The sequence below is a fragment of the Pholis gunnellus genome (genome assembly GCF_910591455.1).
Source record: "Pholis gunnellus genome assembly, chromosome: 8".
Classification (NCBI taxonomy): Eukaryota; Metazoa; Chordata; class Actinopteri; order Perciformes; family Pholidae; genus Pholis; species Pholis gunnellus.
Genome location: NC_136534.1, coordinates 11184901 through 11204641, shown reverse-complemented (window position 1 = coordinate 11204641; position 19741 = coordinate 11184901). Strand labels below are relative to the sequence as shown.

At 41.8% G+C, this 19741-nt stretch overlaps 1 protein-coding gene across 1 annotated transcript in view; it reads right to left on the bottom strand.

The window, feature by feature from the left end:
• Window positions 1-19741, bottom strand: part of cdkal1 (CDK5 regulatory subunit associated protein 1-like 1) — a 205723-nt gene that overhangs the window by 123205 nt on the left and 62777 nt on the right. Inside the window, exons 6-7 of the mRNA XM_079164177.1 lie at window positions 18045-18093; window positions 12689-12809 (exon numbers count right to left, since the gene is read on the bottom strand). Of these exons, the coding sequence (XP_079020303.1) occupies window positions 12689-12809; window positions 18045-18093 (170 nt within the window). The remainder of the gene's footprint in view (window positions 1-12688; window positions 12810-18044; window positions 18094-19741) is intronic.

The window sequence follows — 19741 nt, the reverse complement described above, 5'->3', positions numbered from 1 at the left end:
TTTTTGTCTTCCATACTACAAGGGAAGAGAAAGAACAGTTTGTCATTACGGTTCAATTTCATTTTATTCCACCCAGCAACAAGGAGAACTTTGAAACAACACAATGATTTTACATTAATGTTACGTTCATGAAAATGGCGCCGACAAAAACACCGACACCAACAACCCCCCCAGTGGTATAAAGGAGAAATACTTCTAGAATTAAAAAATAATAAACTACCTCTCCTCCTTATCAAGCCTCCATCCTTCCCCTCCTTTGTTTCAGTCCTCTCCGCCTTCTGTTTCGTCCCAGTTAATTAAACCACAGAGGTAACTGTTGTACCTGACAACAGTGTAGGTCGGCAGTGTGTTACAATGAGAGAGAGGCCACCTCCCCGGCGTGTGTGTCTGCATGCGCATGTTTATGTGCATGTGTGTACAAGAGCGAGAGACTATTGTGTGGTTGCAGCCTTGAAAAGGTAACAAAGAAAGGAAAGCCCTGAGGTTCCTCTATACATTGGAAAACCTCCCTTAGCATACACACACACACACACACACACACGGTTTAGGTTCCCTTTGGAGCGGCTCCCTTGTGCTGCATCAGACAGAGCGCTGGAGAGTTGAGCGAGCAAAGGTTTTCTCAATGATAAGCGTTTAGGGCTCTACACGTTAATTAGAAAACTGCTCAATGCGTAAACAAATTGGGCCATGCGAGTATTTACGTGGTCATATGCGTGTTCTTGGGGGTCCATATTGTGCGGGCTTAAAGATGTAATTATGACAACAAAGCTCAAACTGTGAGGGGAAGTCTGAGCACCTCGCAAATTGTAAAGAAAGATTATTCATCGCACTTATTGTTGAGACTGGGAGAGGGGCGGGGCGGGTGTGTGAGCAAACAACATCTTAAAACTGTTATTATACGAGTGAACAAAGCCTCGGGCCTGTAAGTTTGCTGTTTGTGTCATCTCAAAGTCAAAGTGGAGGTTGCAAAATAATGTGGAGTCAAGGAACAAAGAATGCTGACACAATGGCGTAAAGACCTATTAGGAGCAATGAATAGAGGATGATTAGTTATTCAGAGAAAGGTTGACAGCTAAACCCCGTTTACCCTTGATATACAGTAAGGGATGGCTGCATTCAAGTAACATAGGAACTTTGCATGATCCTGTGCGACTCCGATAAAGACAATATGCATCATATCTTAACAGGGTCTCATTTTAAACCGTGATCACAATAGGGGAGGAAACAGAAATGTAGATGCTTTTAGCTTGTTGTTGCCTTCTTTGCATCACATTTATACAAAGAATTGAAACCAGAGCAAAAATGTTATAGATACGGTCAAACCTGTCTTTTTTTGATGTACTTAGATGAGAATATGAATGGTGTCAATATGGGACATCATCATGTACAAGAATCTATGCAAACATGTCAGCTTGTCGTGCCATTGATCGATGGATCCCTCTAAGTATGACAGACTTAACCAAATGACAAAAATGTTTCAGTTTTTAGGGGTTACATATATTTGTGAACATTTATCAGTGGCTTTTTAGAGATGGCTCACTGACTGCTATGAAATTGACTTAGAATACAGAAAAAAAAGTGGTTTACTTGAGTGTCTGGAGCCTTTTACAGTCAAGAGCTTAAGTTGAGAAACAGCGAGGCAGCCATTGACTTTTTTTTTTCTGTCCTGCGAATATGTAGCTCTGGACAGACTGAGAAATAAATAAACACAAAGTTCACACATAATATTGTTTTTGCCTTTTTGTGTGTATTGGATGTGTGCTTGTGTGTGTGCATGTTTCTTTTCATCTGTAAATAGACCAGTGTGTGTGTGTATGTGTGTGTGTCCTAATGCAGCTGGGGCCTGTTCCTCTCAGCGCTCAATCCAGCCTGTGTGACCCCTTGAATTGTGTTATTTAGTCGTGTTCCCAGCACTGCACACTGAAACAGCTTTGTCTGCGTGTGTGTGTCTGCGTGTGTGACTGTGTGTGTGACTGCATGTGTGGGTTTTGTAAAATGGGTCACATGCTGACCTTAGAGTTCTCTGTAACTACTACAGCAGCCTCGCTTGTTGTTTTGACTACAGAGAGAGAGCATGTGCATGTGTGTGTGAAACCACAAGTCCATGTCTACTAAGAGTGTTTTCCCAACTTCTTGTTTTGTCTATAGGCAGACCTCGAGACAGTGTTTGTACTAGATCAGTCCGCCCATTGTAACTGGACAATAATGGTGTGATGTTTGTTTGTTGTGAACCACTAGACATACTGATAAAGTTAAGTGGTGCAGGATCTGAAGTTACACCTGGAGGCCGATTCACTGCTTAGCCAGCTAATCACCTCACCTGTTGCCTGCCTGCCTTACGAACCACTTCACTGTGTAAGTGACTTACTAAATCACTTGTTGTTGTTGTCAACAACTAAACGCATATCTGCAAGTATTGGATAAGTTATTGAATGCTTAATAAGACCTCATACATTCTACTAAATTATGTATTTTTGGAGCATCACAGATCTGTAAAATCTCTTTTATTCAACACACTGGTACCTTCTTCACAGGGTTGATCGAACGCATGCCTCTACACATGATCAGCCGAGTGGCAAGGTGTTGCGTAGGTTTCACCAACATGTGCCAGAAAGCAGGAAAGTCCCTCTGCCAACATTCCGATAGGATTTCATGGAGGTGTTTTTACAGTGCTGGGAACGTCACAGTGGAGCACTTTGGTTCGGCAAGATATGTGAGCAGCAGACCCACCGAAGGCAGCACGACCACACTGTTCTGTGTTCTCTGTCTCCGCACAGGCAAATAATGGCACACAATGATGATGTCGCCTGATTGACTGAAGCATAGTGAAGATTGCCTCAGTATGGCGCAGCAGAGCATTACCACAGAACAAATGTCCGCCGATATCTGTGGGTCATTAAACATTACAACAGTTACTTTAACCCCTACAATGGGGGGGAAGGGGTATCTATGAGAAGGGTTACAGCCCCTTTGTACTTAATCAGATTCATAGGAACGGTAAGCGACCTCACATATAGGTCTAGAGGGTCTGTTTCCTAATAAAATCCAATGCACTGGCAACAACGTAACAAAAAAAGGTGCCAAATAATGTGACTGCACTGCATATGTACACAGAAATAAAGCCTCATCTCCATGTCGATGCTCCTGACGACTACCTCTTGGGAAGGAAACATGGAAGAAACTGGTGCAAATAGTGTAAGACGATCATAGTGTTTGTGTGTGTGTGTGTGTGTGTGTGTGTGTAAACTATGTTTGCTTGTGACACACTGGGGCTAATTCAGTTACTCAGGGGTTCTGTCGTGTAATGCCTTGTAATGACACGCAATCTCATTTTGTCCAAGGAGACACATCAATCTTTTGGATTTACTGTGGGGAGCAAAGTCTCTCCTGGTGAGTGAGTAGGAAGAACATTGGTTGGAGAGCATGCACGTGTGCGTGTGTGGGTGTGTGTGTCAGGCATGTATTTGTGTGTTAAGCAGTGGGGAAGAGGGAAATGGAATAATATGTTCAGACCAGTGGAGCTGAAAACTACCCATACATTGGTTTGATAAACAGCAGGAAAGGCCACCATGGTACACAGCTAGTGTGTGTGTGTGTGTGTGTGTGTGTGTGTGTGTGTGTGTGTGTGTGTGTGTGTGTGTGTGTGTGTGTGTTTGTGTGTGAGAGAGTGTGTGTGAGTGAGTGGGAGCATGCCTGCATATGATCATGTATGTGTCGGGAACGAAATAGAAAAAGATGGGAATTCCTTTGTGGAGGTGTGTGTCTTTGTATGTGTGCTAAAGTGCTATATCAAACGGGATTCTGTGTGTGTGTGTGTGTATATATTGTGCATCCATGCATTCCCACAATCCTACACACATATGTATGTGATTAGAAAGCCTTGTGTAAACACCCTTCACTCCTCTGTAACTCTACTTTTCTCAAGCACATCAGCACATTTTCTCCCTCTTTGGTCGCTGCTTCACATGAAGCGTTCTCACTTCTTCTCCTCGGGGAGAAAAACAACACAGAAAAGAAAAGATGAGATCATTGACCAAAGATCAAAACAAATGAAAAGGCAGTCAAGTAGAGCAGTGGAACGTGGCTTGTGTATTTGCTTTTAAGATGAGGGACAGATGATCTGCAGGGAATATCACATGAACCCCAGTGGTGGTGAAATTACAGTATTTGTGGGTAAAGTGTGTGTGTTGAACTCATGTGTCTCTCTGTGGCTCCTCATTGTCATTGGCCTTATTCACTTCCACACTGTAATTGCCAGCGAAATTCAAATTACAAAAGAGCACATAGGCCTGATTCAATTAGCTTTTAATTTGGCTAATGACTTCCAAACTCCACCCGTTCCTCCCCGTGTCTCTCTACCACATTCCCTTTCAAGACTCTTTTATCTGAAATAATGCCTCCTCTTCTTATAGTGAATCTACTATTCTCAAGTGACTGTCTTTATTATAAGGTGGGGCTCCAATAAACTGTGCCGTCTGTTTTTTACCACGTCAAGGCTCTCTGGCATCAAAAACACAATGTCCTGAGTTTGACTGACTTCCAAACAGAAGTTGTTGCAGACGGGGCTAAGAGCAGCGAGGGAAGCACTAAAGAGGAGTGCTGACTGGGAGAAAGTGGAGCTCGACTATCAGGTGCTGAAGATCATCATCTGCGTGCTGAAAAACATTGAGGTGGTACCGTGAAGAAATTTCCACTTTTTAGAGCCCGACCAATACGGAATATTCAGAGCCGAGAATGATTCTAAGATTAGGACAGAAATGTGGTATATATTGCACACACACACACACACACACACACACACACACACACACACACACACACACACACACACACACACACACACGGCCGGTCCGAATATGTCAACAAAGCATGGACAAGCTCGGATAGCAACACACACAGAGAGGGAGTGCACCTGCTCTGCTCTGCTCTGCTATACATCACAACACTACATCTTCACACAGCAAATAGGCGTTTGCTGCTATATTAATAATATGAATGTTGTATTTTGCACCTTTCGTAATCACTGTCATATCTGTGCAAATCGTAGGAGCAATGAGCTTAAACCCATCGCATTTTGAAGCAGTCATTGTTTAAAGTGAAAACAACATAGAGGGGTAAGGAATCATTATTGCTGGATGACAAATAAATTTGACCTAAAATCAATGAAATACCGAACGTCTTTCTGCATTAGGCTTTCCTTCTTAAGAATGTGGACATTAATTCTGGTCCTGCCACGTTACTTAGTGACACATCGGGTCAGTAACAGTAGTCAATAAATACCTTTGTATGAACTTCTTCTTTAAGGTTGTAAGTCTAGCTCTGACATTGCGGTCGTGCTTTGTGGCTTCAGTTAAGTCCTAACTTTGGCCACGCCTGATCTGAGGCTTATTGTTTCTCCTCTCCATTTAGACGCCTGTGACCCAAAAGGACCGGCTCGCCCAGCTGGCTAAAGGCCTGGACACAACACCTCGGTCACAATGGTTAAAACACATCTACGTAAAAAGGTCAGCAGCGTGCTTGATAAGACCTATTCTTCCACTGTGACCTATTCTTCCACCGGCGTGGAGAGTGGATGGAGAAGTTGTGGCAGCCAGACGCAAATTACAGGAAACAAGCAGCTACACATGGGGGGGCCTATCAGCCAACACACACACACACACAAACACATTCAAAACGCACGCTGACACACAAGCACGCACACACGTTTCACTTGGTATCAGCTTTGTTTACATGGTGTGTGCATGTGTGTTTATTTTTCCTACGGTGATTATAGAAATGGAGGATTTGGCAGGGATAACGGTCTGTGAGCAATGAGACAGTAGCCCGTTCAAATCCTTTTTGATCGTAGCCCGCCACAGAAATGAATAGAAGAAAAACATGATTAGAGATTAATACTATGTCGCTGGAGTAAAGCATCCAAAACATTCATGTTTAAAAAGGTATTAAATATCTTTTCAAAACCCAAACAATGGCATCGTGCAATATTCAACGTGGCTTAATGGCCAGATTAAATTAGCTTTCTGTTAAGCAGATAAATATGTTACTATTAGTGTCAGAAGGTGAAAAAAAAGGAAGAAAGGGAATTGAATAGAGGGAGCTGAACAAAGGGAGGAGGATAAGAAACTGTATGGGCTGCAAGGTTATCTTTTATACTCCATAGATAGGTGAGGCCAATAACTCAAACAGTAAGACATTTCCATCTCTCGTAACAAATTATTTATTAAATCCTTCAATGTTTGCTGTTTTTTTCCCGATCCTTCAAGCCCTGAAAGCATTTGAAGGAGAATGAGGATGGCGGCTAAAGAAACCAACAACCAAAGAATTTCACAGTATCATCAAATGGCTAAGAAAAAATAAATAACTTCAGGAAACTGTTTGGGGAATTATAAATGGGGAATTATAAATCAAAATGTTTTGCATTAAGCATGACCACTGTCATTATGGTGTAATATTCACATTTACCAGCAGCACAAGCCTTCAGATCATGAATTCAACTTCTAACTATCTATTAGAAAGTAGAAGCTGCCAGCAGTGCTTCACTTGTGTTAGAGAGAGCTCTCAAACCACGAGAAGCCTATTCCCTCCACCGCCCTGTCTACCTGCCTGGAGGATACAAACGATGAAGTTGGTTATTGGTTTGGGGTTAGAGCGAAGGATCATTAACACCTGACTTTTAGCGCACTGCAATAACAATAACAGAGATTATGACGGGCAAAAATGTAACTAAATAGAGAACAGGGAAGAGAAAGATAATGAAATGAAATGAGCTGTTACTGTGGAACAAAGGGCTTCTTTTTTTTTTAATGCCTGGAGCGTAACGGCAATGGTTCACACAAACAGACACAGCAACAAACACACACACACACAAGTTTAATGAACCATTCTGACTGAGTGGCTGTAAATTCCTTGTTTATGACGCTGAAGCGTCACGATTTAACTTGTTCACAAAGGGCCTTTTACTGTCGCTGACAACACGCACACACACACACACACACACACACACACACACACACACACACACAGACACACACACACACACAAAGAGAGCAACATGGGACCGTTAGTGTAGCCTAGGGCAAAACACACACGCATACACGCAGCAGCTTCCCCAAAGTATCGAGGGTGCTAAAACTGGGACACAAAACAGAGCATTAGAAGACAGCAAAGTCTTTTTCCAGTCTGAGAGTGTATCAAAAAATGAACTCTGCCCTCAGGCTCATCGGTTTGCATAAAGAAGCTTTGGAAGAATCCACGGAAGAAACAATCTAAAACGAAATGCTGGCAACTGGAAGGTAAGCCAATTAAAAGAGCCCAACATCAGCTGCTGGTGTCACCATCAGGAGCACGAGTCGGGTGGAGTACAAAGGAAATGGGTCTGATTCAATGCCACGCTGGTAAACACCAACAGTGTGTGTATGGGTTTACAGTATTTCTGTATTTTAGTCTTCTCATTCATCAACTACTGCCGACCTTTCAATATGCACATACATTACCAGTGGAAGAGATTTATGTTGTACTGTTGCAGATCCAAACTTTGGAGGTTTTTGCAACACAGACCGGTTTATTGTCAACAATATTCTTGAGGACCGGCCAGCGGTTTGCCGTCCCTCTTGCCGCGGCGCACACACGGGGAGGCATGTGCTGGTATTGACGGACGTTCCAAGCTTCATAGAAACTTTGACATTCGGTACACATAGTGGCTCGTTCTGATCACCTTTGTAATGTGTGGAGAGTGATTGTGAGACTGGTGACTACGTTGCATGTGTGCGGGTCATGGGCATGATGGTGGTGGTTTAAAGGTTAACCTTTATCAAAAGCTGTTTAAAAATCAAACATGAATGCAGATAGCAGCCTAAGAACATCGGCATTGATCGAGTCTGTTTGATTTTAGTGCCTTTTGTGTCACTTCGTCTTCAGAAGCCTGATGTTCAAGGCCCCTGGGAGGATGGAGGTATAATGCTGTTTGGAGGTCTAATGAAAATGAAATCCAGTGACATTATTAATCAAAAACTAATTCATTTAACTATATTTCATGGACCAAGTTGGTTTGCTTACTGGAACAAATGATTGTGTTCAAATTGATTAGATTTCATTGAATAGGGTTCACATTTAGAGCGTTATAGATTCAAAAACAACTGCATGGAAGGAAAGCAGCACACAATTAATAGAATTAATAGAATCAGAGTACACTTTAAAATGGAATGTGCCACAAAACATTTAGTGTCTGTCCTTTGCTTCCATAATATTTCTGTAGTAATTAGTGCAACATGCTGCTTTTGGACTGAACCGTCAAAGAAATAATCAGGGTCTTTGCTCATTATTGAATCAAAGACTAATCAAAAGAAGTGTGCTAATAGCCCGGGAGAAACCTGACAATGTCCTCTTAATACAGAGCCAGAGGGCATTTGAGGACTAGCTGGACTATGTTGAATTTATTTTCTGATGGGGATCAAATTCACTGCGTGAGGGGGAAAAAAAAGCCAATCTAATTTGGATTTAATAGGTCCAAATGAAATTAATATGCAACTTAATGAAACTAATATTGTGAATCAATTTGAAGATGAAATTAAATTTGCATAGGTAGTCCCAGGTGAAGGCTGTTGTGAGGATTTGCACTAATAAAGAGAACGGGATGATACAATAGGTGCATCTGTCAGACACACACTAAAATGACTCATTGAAATGAGCAAATGGATTTCATTCAACAATAGGAATGTTAGGATGATCACTGTTTACAGACAATACGGTTTTAGGATTTTGCTCGGTATAAAAAGGCCCTTTGGGGTGTCTAGTAGACCTGGGAGATGTCTACCAGTAATTTGACCAATGTGACTACTGTTGATGTAATACTTCATTTGAAAAAAGCATTAGTAATAATCGAACAAAATCACGCACAAAGACAAACTGGCAACAAACTGGAGACATTAAAGGCCACACACACACACACACACACACACAACTAAGTAAGCGCTTTAAATGTTCTCTTCTGGTGCAGAGGCAGTTTGGAGAACAACGGCAACTGATGTTGTGCATGTGTGTCTCTGTGTCTCAAACAAAGATCTCTCTGTTTCCTCTGCTGACAAATGCCACCAATGATGTCACTACTACCTCAAAAGAATATTTAAAACAGATCATCTAAAAACAGAACACATAAAGAGCTCATTCTCTCTATTATCCTTAATACACAAACACACACATGTCAAGTTCCTGACACCGGGACTGACCCACTCACACAAAAGCACACATTAAGCTTGGATTTTCACCAACACCGGTGTTATTTGCAAGAGGTTCGTCTACAGCCGATTCACCGAGTCATCATATTTGAGTAATCCTCTGGCCTCCAAAAAGATTTCCAGTTAAAAGATTAAAAACAAAAGGGATTTATTTGGAGCCAGCCTGACCCTTTTGAAAAACAACAGCAAGTTCATTTGGAGCAGATACACGACCCCCTGCTGGAGGGAGGCTGGCTAGGGAGGGACTTCTGTACACACATCACAACAGCGCACACACACACACACACACACAACCACACACAGAGAGAGCCAGACACACAGGTCCACAAGCACATGAAGCAAGAAATACAGAGATTCACACCGTAGCTGTCATTATGACCAACACAGAGTGAGAAGAGCAACTGAGAGGGATTGAGATCCATTTAGCAGCAATTATCAAAATGGCACACAGAGGCTGTGAGAGAGCCACAAACTGTGTGTCTGCATCTGTTGTAGCTGTTCATAACAACAACACCAGCAATAAACCAATCATATGACACGGGTGGCCATTTTAGGCAATGGTTTACAGGGGAGCAGTGAATGAAAATTGGCACATGCTGACAAACACTCTGGCAGCAAAAACTTCCTTTTTTTCGGGTCACAAAGCTCCCATTTTGCCTGCTGAACGTGCCAAATTTGGTGCTGACCAGAAGTGCCATTATGGCTGAAGCAGGAGGATTTATCGGTTTCCTTGGCGTATTAGATTAAGTGTAGTCTAAGAAGCTTAAGTCACTGAGCTCACAAACATCTAGGGCACAGACAACTCTTTAGGAAAGCACTCACAGGATTTCTGAATTGATGTGTCTTTGAATTAAGGCTGGGAGTACATAGTATGTGTTTGGATAATAATAAAGACAAAATATAAAGTGGGAACTAGATTTTTCCCTTATGGACGTCCATGATTGTTTGCATTCTTTCCATGTTTTTCAAGACAACGGTCCCCCCTTTACCAAGGACAAAAAATGTAAATGTATACATCTATTATGAATGCAAGTATGCTGATGTTATCACCATGCAGCATCACAATGTATCCACTGCATCACTATCACACCCAAAACAATCATAAAACCCCTACTCCGGCAATAAAGCAGCAAAAATAAACAATAAGTCAGGACCTGAGAGCAGTCAGCGCCTTCTTGTTGGTGGATCACTATGTTACATGTAGAAGAACGTAGCTGCAAATTAGTGCAGAAGGACGTTTCAGTAGAATGTTGAGACTAGGGCTGCAACAACGAATCGATAAAATCGATAAAAATCGATTATCAAAAGAGTTGGCAACGAATTTCATTATCGATTCGTTGTGTCGCGCGATTATTACGCCACTCAATAAGTCGCGGAGATGTTTGAGTGTTCACAGCAGCCCGGTCGCCTGAGTACCGCAGCTAGGAATAATGGAACAGGACTCCGGTTCTGTAGCTGCCGCTGACCGGCGTATAAACGTTGCCATGACAACACCGGAAGTTGATTTACGCGATTTCTATTCTTTTTAGTTTATTTCTGCAATTATAATACATTACATTTACTGCCATTTTGGGTACCTTGTGTTAAACTCGTAACCGTTTTGCCGTTGTTTTACTTATGATAGACAAGCTTTTGTTTTTGTAACATGACTATTAAACCGGAAGTTAAGCGGAGCTCAGAAAGATGAGAAATGGCGGTGAAAACAGCGAACTGTTTCTTCCCCGTCTGTTATTCTACAGCTGGTCTACCAGGCGAACATGGTAAAGTTTATTCAGTTAACTCATTAAAGTACTGTTATACTTGTAGGTGATGAGAGACAGAGTATTTGTTTCTTTGTTGTTTGTACATGAAGCTGTTTTGTGTCTTCTAGTTTTCCCGGTATTCCATGAGAGAGAATCAGTAAGAAGCGTGGACTCTTTTATGACCAGTGTGGCTACAGGTTCTATTTTGTGGGTTTTTCTCTGAACTGGGGCCATGATTAAGAGGGATGGCCGGGGAAACCTCACCCGGCCCGGACACGGCAAGGATTGACAGATTGATAGCTCTTTCTGGATTCTGTGGGTGGTGGTGCATGGCCATTCTTAGTCGGTGGAGCAATTTGTCTGGTTAATTCCGATAACGAACGAGACTCCGGCATGCTAACTAGTTACGCGGCCCCGTGCGGTCGGCGTCCAGCTTCTCAGAGGGACGAGTGGCGTTCAGCCGCACGAGATTGAGCAATAACAGGTCTGTGATGCCCTTAGATGTTAGGGGCTGCACGCGCGCCACACTGAGTGGATCAGCGTGTGTCTACCCTTCACCGAGAGGCGTGGGTAACCTGCTGAACCCCACTCCTGATATTAGTCCATTTATTTTTTTTAATTATTACTTTAACAGTTCTTGAATAAAGGGTTGGAAATTAATGCTTTTTTGTTTTTTTATCCGATTCATCGATTAATCGAACAAATAATCGACAGATTAATCGATTATTAAAATAATCGTTAGTTGCAGCCCTAGTTGAGACCCCCTCACTGACACTAACTAATCTACTTATTACATCATCTATGTATTTGAGCGTGTTGTGTCTGGAGACGGTGATTAGTAACAGCTTAAGCTGGTTTCCTTGACAGCTAGTTAAAAAGCTGAAGTGTGTGAGAACATTTAAACCCAGATATCTCCAGCATCACAGACCACTAGTTTGGTGCGTACAAGTTGTTCACTTCCTCGCTTTGTGACGCTCAGGCCATCAGTGTGCATATATTGAAGACATGCAGGAGGATGATTGATGGATTATCATCAGCGGAGGCCCAGCACAGTGGAAATAATCTGTCGTAACCCTTTTAACTAGCCCACGGAGAATACAGCACATGGGTTAGTAGAGAAACACAGACCTGTAAACAACATGAAATTAGCCCATAAAAACGTGGCTGTCGGTTTGAGTGTGTGTGCATCTACAGACATGAAAGCGGTCGAGTCCATCTACCGAGCCATCCATCCTTCTATAGTATTCATCTACAGTATGTACATCCATCTATCCATCTACGCTATAAAATGACTGTTTATGGTAAAATAACCAAACCAGACACAACAGAAGCATTGTTAAACAAACTCACTGCCAGCGACACAACAGCCAAATCAACAAAGAACTAACGCGGGGGAAATAAAAACAACAAAAAAGGTGACAAAGGAAGGAGGTTCATGTATGTGTCCGTGTGTTTAACTTGTTTTATGAGTCAAATTGAAGCCTTTACATTTGAAGAACAAATAGCACTATATGTACATGCACATACATACAACCTGCTACACACACACACACCTGCAAAGCCATGGGAAAGTGATACAATTAGAAGCACAGAGGGTCTCTGTTTAAGTGGTTGAGCAAACAGAGAGAAAACACACACACACCATAAGCTGGAATGGTAGGTAAGCAGTGAAATTGAATTCAGTTGAGTCTTGCTTGTGTGACTGTTTCCTACCCGGTGTTGATGGAGATGATTTCAATGAGAGGATTCTTCCTGATCTTTGGCAGGTCCAGTCGAGCTCCCCCGAGCCTCCGGCCTCCATCTTTCTTCTGACCTAAAAGACGAACCGAGTGGCCTGAAAAACAAACAGCACTTCAATACACATTCCTTTTCAGACAGAGTCATTAACTACCAGTATACTACTGCATGTGTGAGGGATTGCACAGATGTAGGCAGCTGTCAAAAAGGAATACATTTGAGTAAAATGTATTATTTGCACTGTTAAAATTGCTAAAAATCTGATTTAACTGCTCAACAGAACAAACAGCTAGAAGATATTATTCACATTGTTAGTGAATACAAATAAAAGGAGATAAATATAACAGGAAAGAGACAAATTCACTGTTTGGAGGGTTGCATCACATCCTCTCTCTAGTCCGTCTCCATAACACACTCAATGTACAGTACACACACAGACACACACACACTTACACAAATACATTTACATACAACCTTCCACCCACAAACACAATACTAATTAAAAAGCCAACTTTCCGTTGAGTATTATCCACCTCTAAATAGCCCCAAAGAAAGCCTTCATTTAACTTCTGTCATCTATTGGATGTTAAGCGTGACCGGGACACAGGAACGGGCTGAGCAGCTCATCAGCGCACACATCGTTTGGGAAAGGGAAAGAAATCAAAAGGTCTTGCTGTGCAGGAAATGGCATTACAGGCAAACCTCTTGTATCAAGTGTACTTTGAATCAATTAAAGACAACACAAAGTGGGAAGCGGGGCAAGAACATGATATTCTCGCTGAGGTGAACGCCACTGATATTAACAAGATACTTAATAGGGGAGGGATATAAGCGAGACAGGAAAGATAAAGGTAATCTACAAAATAAAGAAGAATATTTCACTCAAATCTTTTACCAACTGCACACAGTTGCAACGCTAAAAGCAGCATTACTCAGAAGATATCGCACATTGTAACACAGAAGCAAATGAAAATCCATAGCGGAGGCAAATCGCTAATAACAAGTGCAGAAATGGGTTGCATGGGTCTCTTCTCCAACCGTCTAATGGGCTACCAGCTAGAAGGTGTGCGAGGCGGAGGCGTTGAGGGATGGAATTGTCTTCCTGTTTTCATCCGCTTTACACGGGTCTCCTGGGAGGGAGGGCTCAGAGCAGGAAGCATAGCTATCAATTGGTAGATAAAAATGACAATCTGCCCCAGAGGAGGACAAAGAGCCAATCGGTGAGGCGTGACCAGTCGTAATATCCCAGTACAAGCAAGGAAATTAGAAAACTTCCCTCTTGGAAAACAGCTGGGACTTAAAGCACAGTCAGCCATGCTTTTCTTCTGGCCATCTATCCATGTATCAGTCCATCCATCTTTCGCCATCAAACATGGATTTAAAATGCATGCATGCGCCAACATTCTTCCTTCCGTAACCGCCGCTCCATCTCTTGACTGATCGATCAACTCGTCCATATATTAATACTTCCTTTAACGTCTAAGTTTTGCCTTTCCACCAGCTGCTGTGAAACATTTCATCAGAAGTTCATTCAACGAATGTACTATAGAGTAGAGGAGAATGTTAATTGAATGGCAATTATACAAAGGTCAACAAAGACTATTTATTCTTGAATATAAAGCTTCAAGGCCTAAAGTAAAACTCTTTCCACTCCACTCTCTTTTTAAAAGCATTGGAAATCAATTGCCTTGTGTTTGAACCTTGATAACGCTGATCATTCAATCCTAACAAAAGTGAAAACATTGACATCAACATTAAATGGGTACGTGACCCTAAACTATCCTACTGGGAATAACAACAAAATTAACAGAAAAAAACGATACAAATCTATCCAAAGCACAAAGTGGCAGACCATCACAGAGCCCAACCACAATGGCTTCCATGTTGAGGTTCAACAATGGACTTGGAAAGTCACATTTTGGAGATTTGCAGCTTCACTGGCTAAAAACACCTGCACAGCACCCCTTGTCAATGTGACTGCCACCCAAGACTCAAGAAATAATCTCCCATCAGCATGGAATAACTCCAGCAGTGAGTCCAGGGCCAAATTTAATGTTAGGGCCTAGCGGAGGATGAATGGGAAGCAGGAGATAATAGAGCTGACTTTTGAAAAACAAAAAAATGCTACGCTATTAGTCATCCCGATGACGGTGTTTAGAGAGGCCAACTGCTGTGATGGGCAAGACACACATCACCCTATATCTATTTTCTAAATACTGACTGCCGTCCTGTGTTTTCCCCAATGTCTTTGTTCTTTTCTCTCCTTCATAAATACAAACCGACATAAATCCTTCGATACACTCGTAACGGCCCGTTATAACATGCTGGAGAAAAGGAGGGAGGGAAGGCGAGGATAGATGGATGGAAAGGTAGATGGACGGATGGTTGGACGATGATAGAAAAAAATGTATCACAGATGAAAGATGTAGAGGACGGCCAGACGGATGGTTGGATCAGATAGCGAGGGAGCTAAAAGATTGACCTGTTGACCTGTGTCTGATGTCTCATAAGTGGTGGGACTTGTTGTGCTCCCTGGTTTGATTGTAAAGCAGAAGGCAGGATCGGGGGATGGGGGCACATTGGAAAGAAGGGACAAAGCTGGAAGATGATGCTTGTCATTTAATCCCTCAATATATATATATATATATATATATGTATTATTAGATATGTATGACTGTCCTTGAAATCACAGTTTACTTTCTTGCCAAATGTTAGTCTAATCAATTTTGATGGCAAATATCTCAGATTAAAATGCATTTCAAAAGCTATATATGAGGCTTCGATGCCTGACAATGACAAGTGTTTGACACTGAGCATTAACAGACAGATGACTAAAAATACATGTGAATGCATCAACTCGTCTCTTTGTACCTGCTCCTCATTTCCTGTGTAACTGTCTCTTTCTAATCAGCCGTGTGTTTATACTCCTGCTGTATTTGTTCAGCAGTGATACACTCAAACAGTCTGTTTGTCCCGGTGAAATAAGGATCATGAGGTTACATGGACGCCATGTAGCCTCTGATCTGTAGCTAAGTAGATACATTAGCCTGTCTAACCTTTTCTGCCCTCTGATTCTATGTCACACACACTAAATCTTAACCGCCTCAGAAACATAAAAGAATATCAGGTGAAATGGTATCATCCAAGGCTATAATCTCAGTGAGAGAAGATCAATATTAGGAGGCCAATAAAGAAACAAAGACATCAAAACGGCCCTATAAACAAAGGAGCTACAGCAGATATGTATTAATGGTGCAAAGATCAGACTTCAGCGTCTGCGTTTCTTTAAGATTGAAAACATGAATAAACCATTTTTTCTAGCCTTTGCGTGGGCTTCTGTATACAGTTTTTTTCTTGATTGAAAAAATGTACACATTCTTTCTCTGTATTTTATTCTTCAAATGAGGAATTGTTCTTGGGTTTTTGTTTGTTGAGCATCACCGAGAGTTATGTGCCTTTGCATAAATGTGCATCCATGGGTGTCATTAATTAGTTATTTTATAGATCTGCCAGTGGGCTTGATATACAAGATAAAGCCAATGCTTTGTTTGTTGTTAGCAAGAAAATCAACATCTGCTGCAGCTAGAAAAAAAATAAGAAGTATTGATTTGGATAAGCAAGCTTGTGACCACTAACAACATTACACACCAAATCACTGATCCACCAGCTCCACCAGACTGGCCAGTAGTTGTAATGTGTGTGACTGTATAAATGTTAAGCACTGTGTGCATGCTCAGCAACACAACCCGAGATAACTTAAGGATAAAACATGGCCTGCCATTTACAACAGGCAGTAACTGGAGGTGTATGCTAGGCAGATGCAATATGATTAAAAGCAGTCTTACAGTAGTGAAGGATCTCTATGGAGCAACAGTTTGTTTTAGTCAGAATCCAAAGCGAATGCATAGTCTCACACCCAAAGAAACACGCTCATAAAAGCATACCGGCAGTCTTGTCAGGTGGAAAACAGACCTGCAAGCAATTTTGGTGCAGCAAAGAACTGCGTCTATTAGCGGTTCATTGAAGTAAGTATTTTAGTAGCCATTACGAAAGGCAAATCCCCGAGCTTAAAGGTTTATGCCCAGGCCTCCGAGCTGAAATAACAGCTCTCTGTTTATACGAGGTCATAAAGAACTGTAATGATACTGGGGAAATTAGTTTCTATGGAGGGGGTGAAGAAGGGAGGAAAAGGGGACGGGAAGGAGGGCAGAGGGGCTGGAACAGGGCCGTGAGAAGGCAAAGGGAAGAGGAAGAAAGGACGGGGAAGAGATCAAAAGATCCTGAGGACCGAGAGGAAGAAAAAGGAAAGAATGAGCAAATCATAGAGAAGACGGGGGAGAATCAAAGTCACAGTGTACATGTGCGAATGAGAGTGTGTGTGTGCAGCCAGACGATTTAGGGTTGATGACACATTGTAAAATCAAGCCTCAGTTCAGCTGTCCTTCATTAGAGTGAAGCCTGCAGTGCAAACTAGTAACTCACTCTCTCTCTCTCTCTCACACACACACACACGCACACTGTAAACTCAATCTGTTCTTTATTAGAGAACAGCTGGGGGTGTATGACAGCTTGACTGGACACTCGCACACTGTAAACTCTGCCTGACCTTCATTAAACAGTTAAGAGCGGTGGTTCACTAACAGTTTAAATGGATGACCTAATCACTGCCATGTGAGTCCGTCTCAGTCAGAGAAGACCACTTAATAAGCTGCACGGACAGCAAGACGACTTCTCTTTTAAATACACGACGTCGGATTAAACTGTTCTTACGGAGCAATGTAGTCAATGAGTTTTGAACGCATTTCCTTTTATGAAATGTACAATCATTTAGCCCATGGAAAAAGCATGTTGAGTCCAAATTTAACACAAAGAACATATATGTATTGAACTTTGTACCTTCAAATAAAACTATAGCTTGTCATTTATTATTGACAACTGCTCATAATTAAAATATTAGAAAATATGAATTGTGAGATAGTAGACAGAAAGTTACAATGACATTTCTATTTGATTATCTGCTCTCTTAAAGGAAAGTGATAAATTATTCTTAGTCCTTGCGTTCTGTCAATAAGGGGAGAGACTACTTTACTGAAAATCATTCATACATTTCCTATTCCAACAGTGAAAGGGCTCTCATTTATTCATTTAACAGCTGATCAATGCATTTCTGCTTATTCACTCATACAATGAGTGCTTGTGTGTGTGTGTGTGTGTGTGTGTGTGTGTGTGTGTGTGTGTGTGTGTGTGTGTGTGTGTGTGTGTGTGTGTGTGTGTGTGTGTGTGTGTGTGTGTGTGTGTGTGTGTGTGTGTGTGTGTGTGTGTGTGTAAATACCTTTAACAGCCTCGTCCACTACTTCCACCACTCGATCAATCTGTTGGACCTGAAAAACAGACAGACACACACACATGGGAGTGGTTTATTGATGCGAACCAAGTCCAAACAGTAACACAAAAGCCTGATATTGACAAACACGCATACACTTATCCACACTTAGGTAGGCATGTAAATATGCACAAGACAATAAGCACCATGCACACAGAGAAATAAGTACGAACGGATACAATCACACCAAGTTTTCTCCAGCCAGGATGAAGTGGTATAGATTTCCTAAAGGCCACTACGTGTCTACGTAGCTGCAATACCACTAAGTGTAGGCGGAGATGGAGAAGGATTTCATGGACGAGAACCAAGAGGCAGACACAGAAAGAGGTATTGTTGAGAGGGTGGCAGACAAAAGGAGCATACAGGTAGGAATAAACCAATAGCACATCCTTAGATGATGAGAGAATGACTAAAACCTGAACCATGTTATGATCAGGCAAGAGAGTTATTCTCCCCATGGAGAACATCCTGCAGCTCTGCAAACGGAGACTGAAAAACCACTTATTCAAGTAGAGAGAATATCCAAGAAAAGACTATTAGGGGGCATTATTTTCTACTGAGAACTGCACTGATTTTAAAAATCTACAATCCCTCTACTAATAATCTGGAGGGTGAAGGGGAGGAGAGTGAAAGAGGAGGGATGAAGAGAGGGATACAAAAGCAGGAAAGGAAAGAATCATTTAACTGCCATTATTTCTCCTTCGGTTGCTCTAATTTGCTCACTTTCTCTCTTCTTCGAGGTCTATGCTGTAGCCCTTGGCACACGCTCTCAATGCCTCCAGGCCCATTACCCAGAGTAACCCTTCTTTAGAACACACTAGCACAGATGCACACTGTGCCTTGTAGACAGCGGTTATATATGCATGTTGCACACCGAGATAAAACCAATTTTCTTGTAATGGCCAGGCAATCTGGGTTCATTCATATCAGCAGCGGGTGTCCCCACTCACAGTGAGGGTTGGGTATTGTTCACATCTTTGCAATTAATTCAGATCTCACTTTTCAATTATGGAGTACTGTTTGAATACGGAAAATGTGTTGGGAAAAAAAAGCACACATATTTTCACAAGATCCATGGAAAGTCATCAGTCAAAAATGGCAAGATTATTCTTTTTGGTAAGAAGTTAAAGTAAAGTAAGGTAACATACAAGTGGGATGTTTGTCTAAAGGTGCCATTAGGTCACAAACACATTTGCCAGAGAGAGCACCTGTAGTAAAATCTGTTCCAACAGCTGTCTGCCCTGTGTAGACCAACAGTATGGGTGAGAGACATGTCTGGCTTATTGATAAGGACTAAAAGGAAAATGATCTACAAAACATCCTCTGTATTTAAAGGTGCTAAATTGGAAATTCAGAGCATTAATATAGCAACAAACAACTATTTGCTATGTAAAGATAGAGTGGAGTAATGTCTACCTGAGCAGAGAGTGTGTGTTGTAATCAGAGCTTCTCTGTGCTTTGTTTACGTAGCCGGTTCGCTGCATGCACGTTAGTCCATTGGAGCCCCAGTGAGTGCGCTCCACTAGATATCTAATGTCCGCTGTGAGCAGTCAATTTGTGTGACATTATGAACCTTACAATAATCAATGTTAAGTGCATATCATTTGTGAGTAATTGGGCATAAATATTAAAATAAGAACATAAAC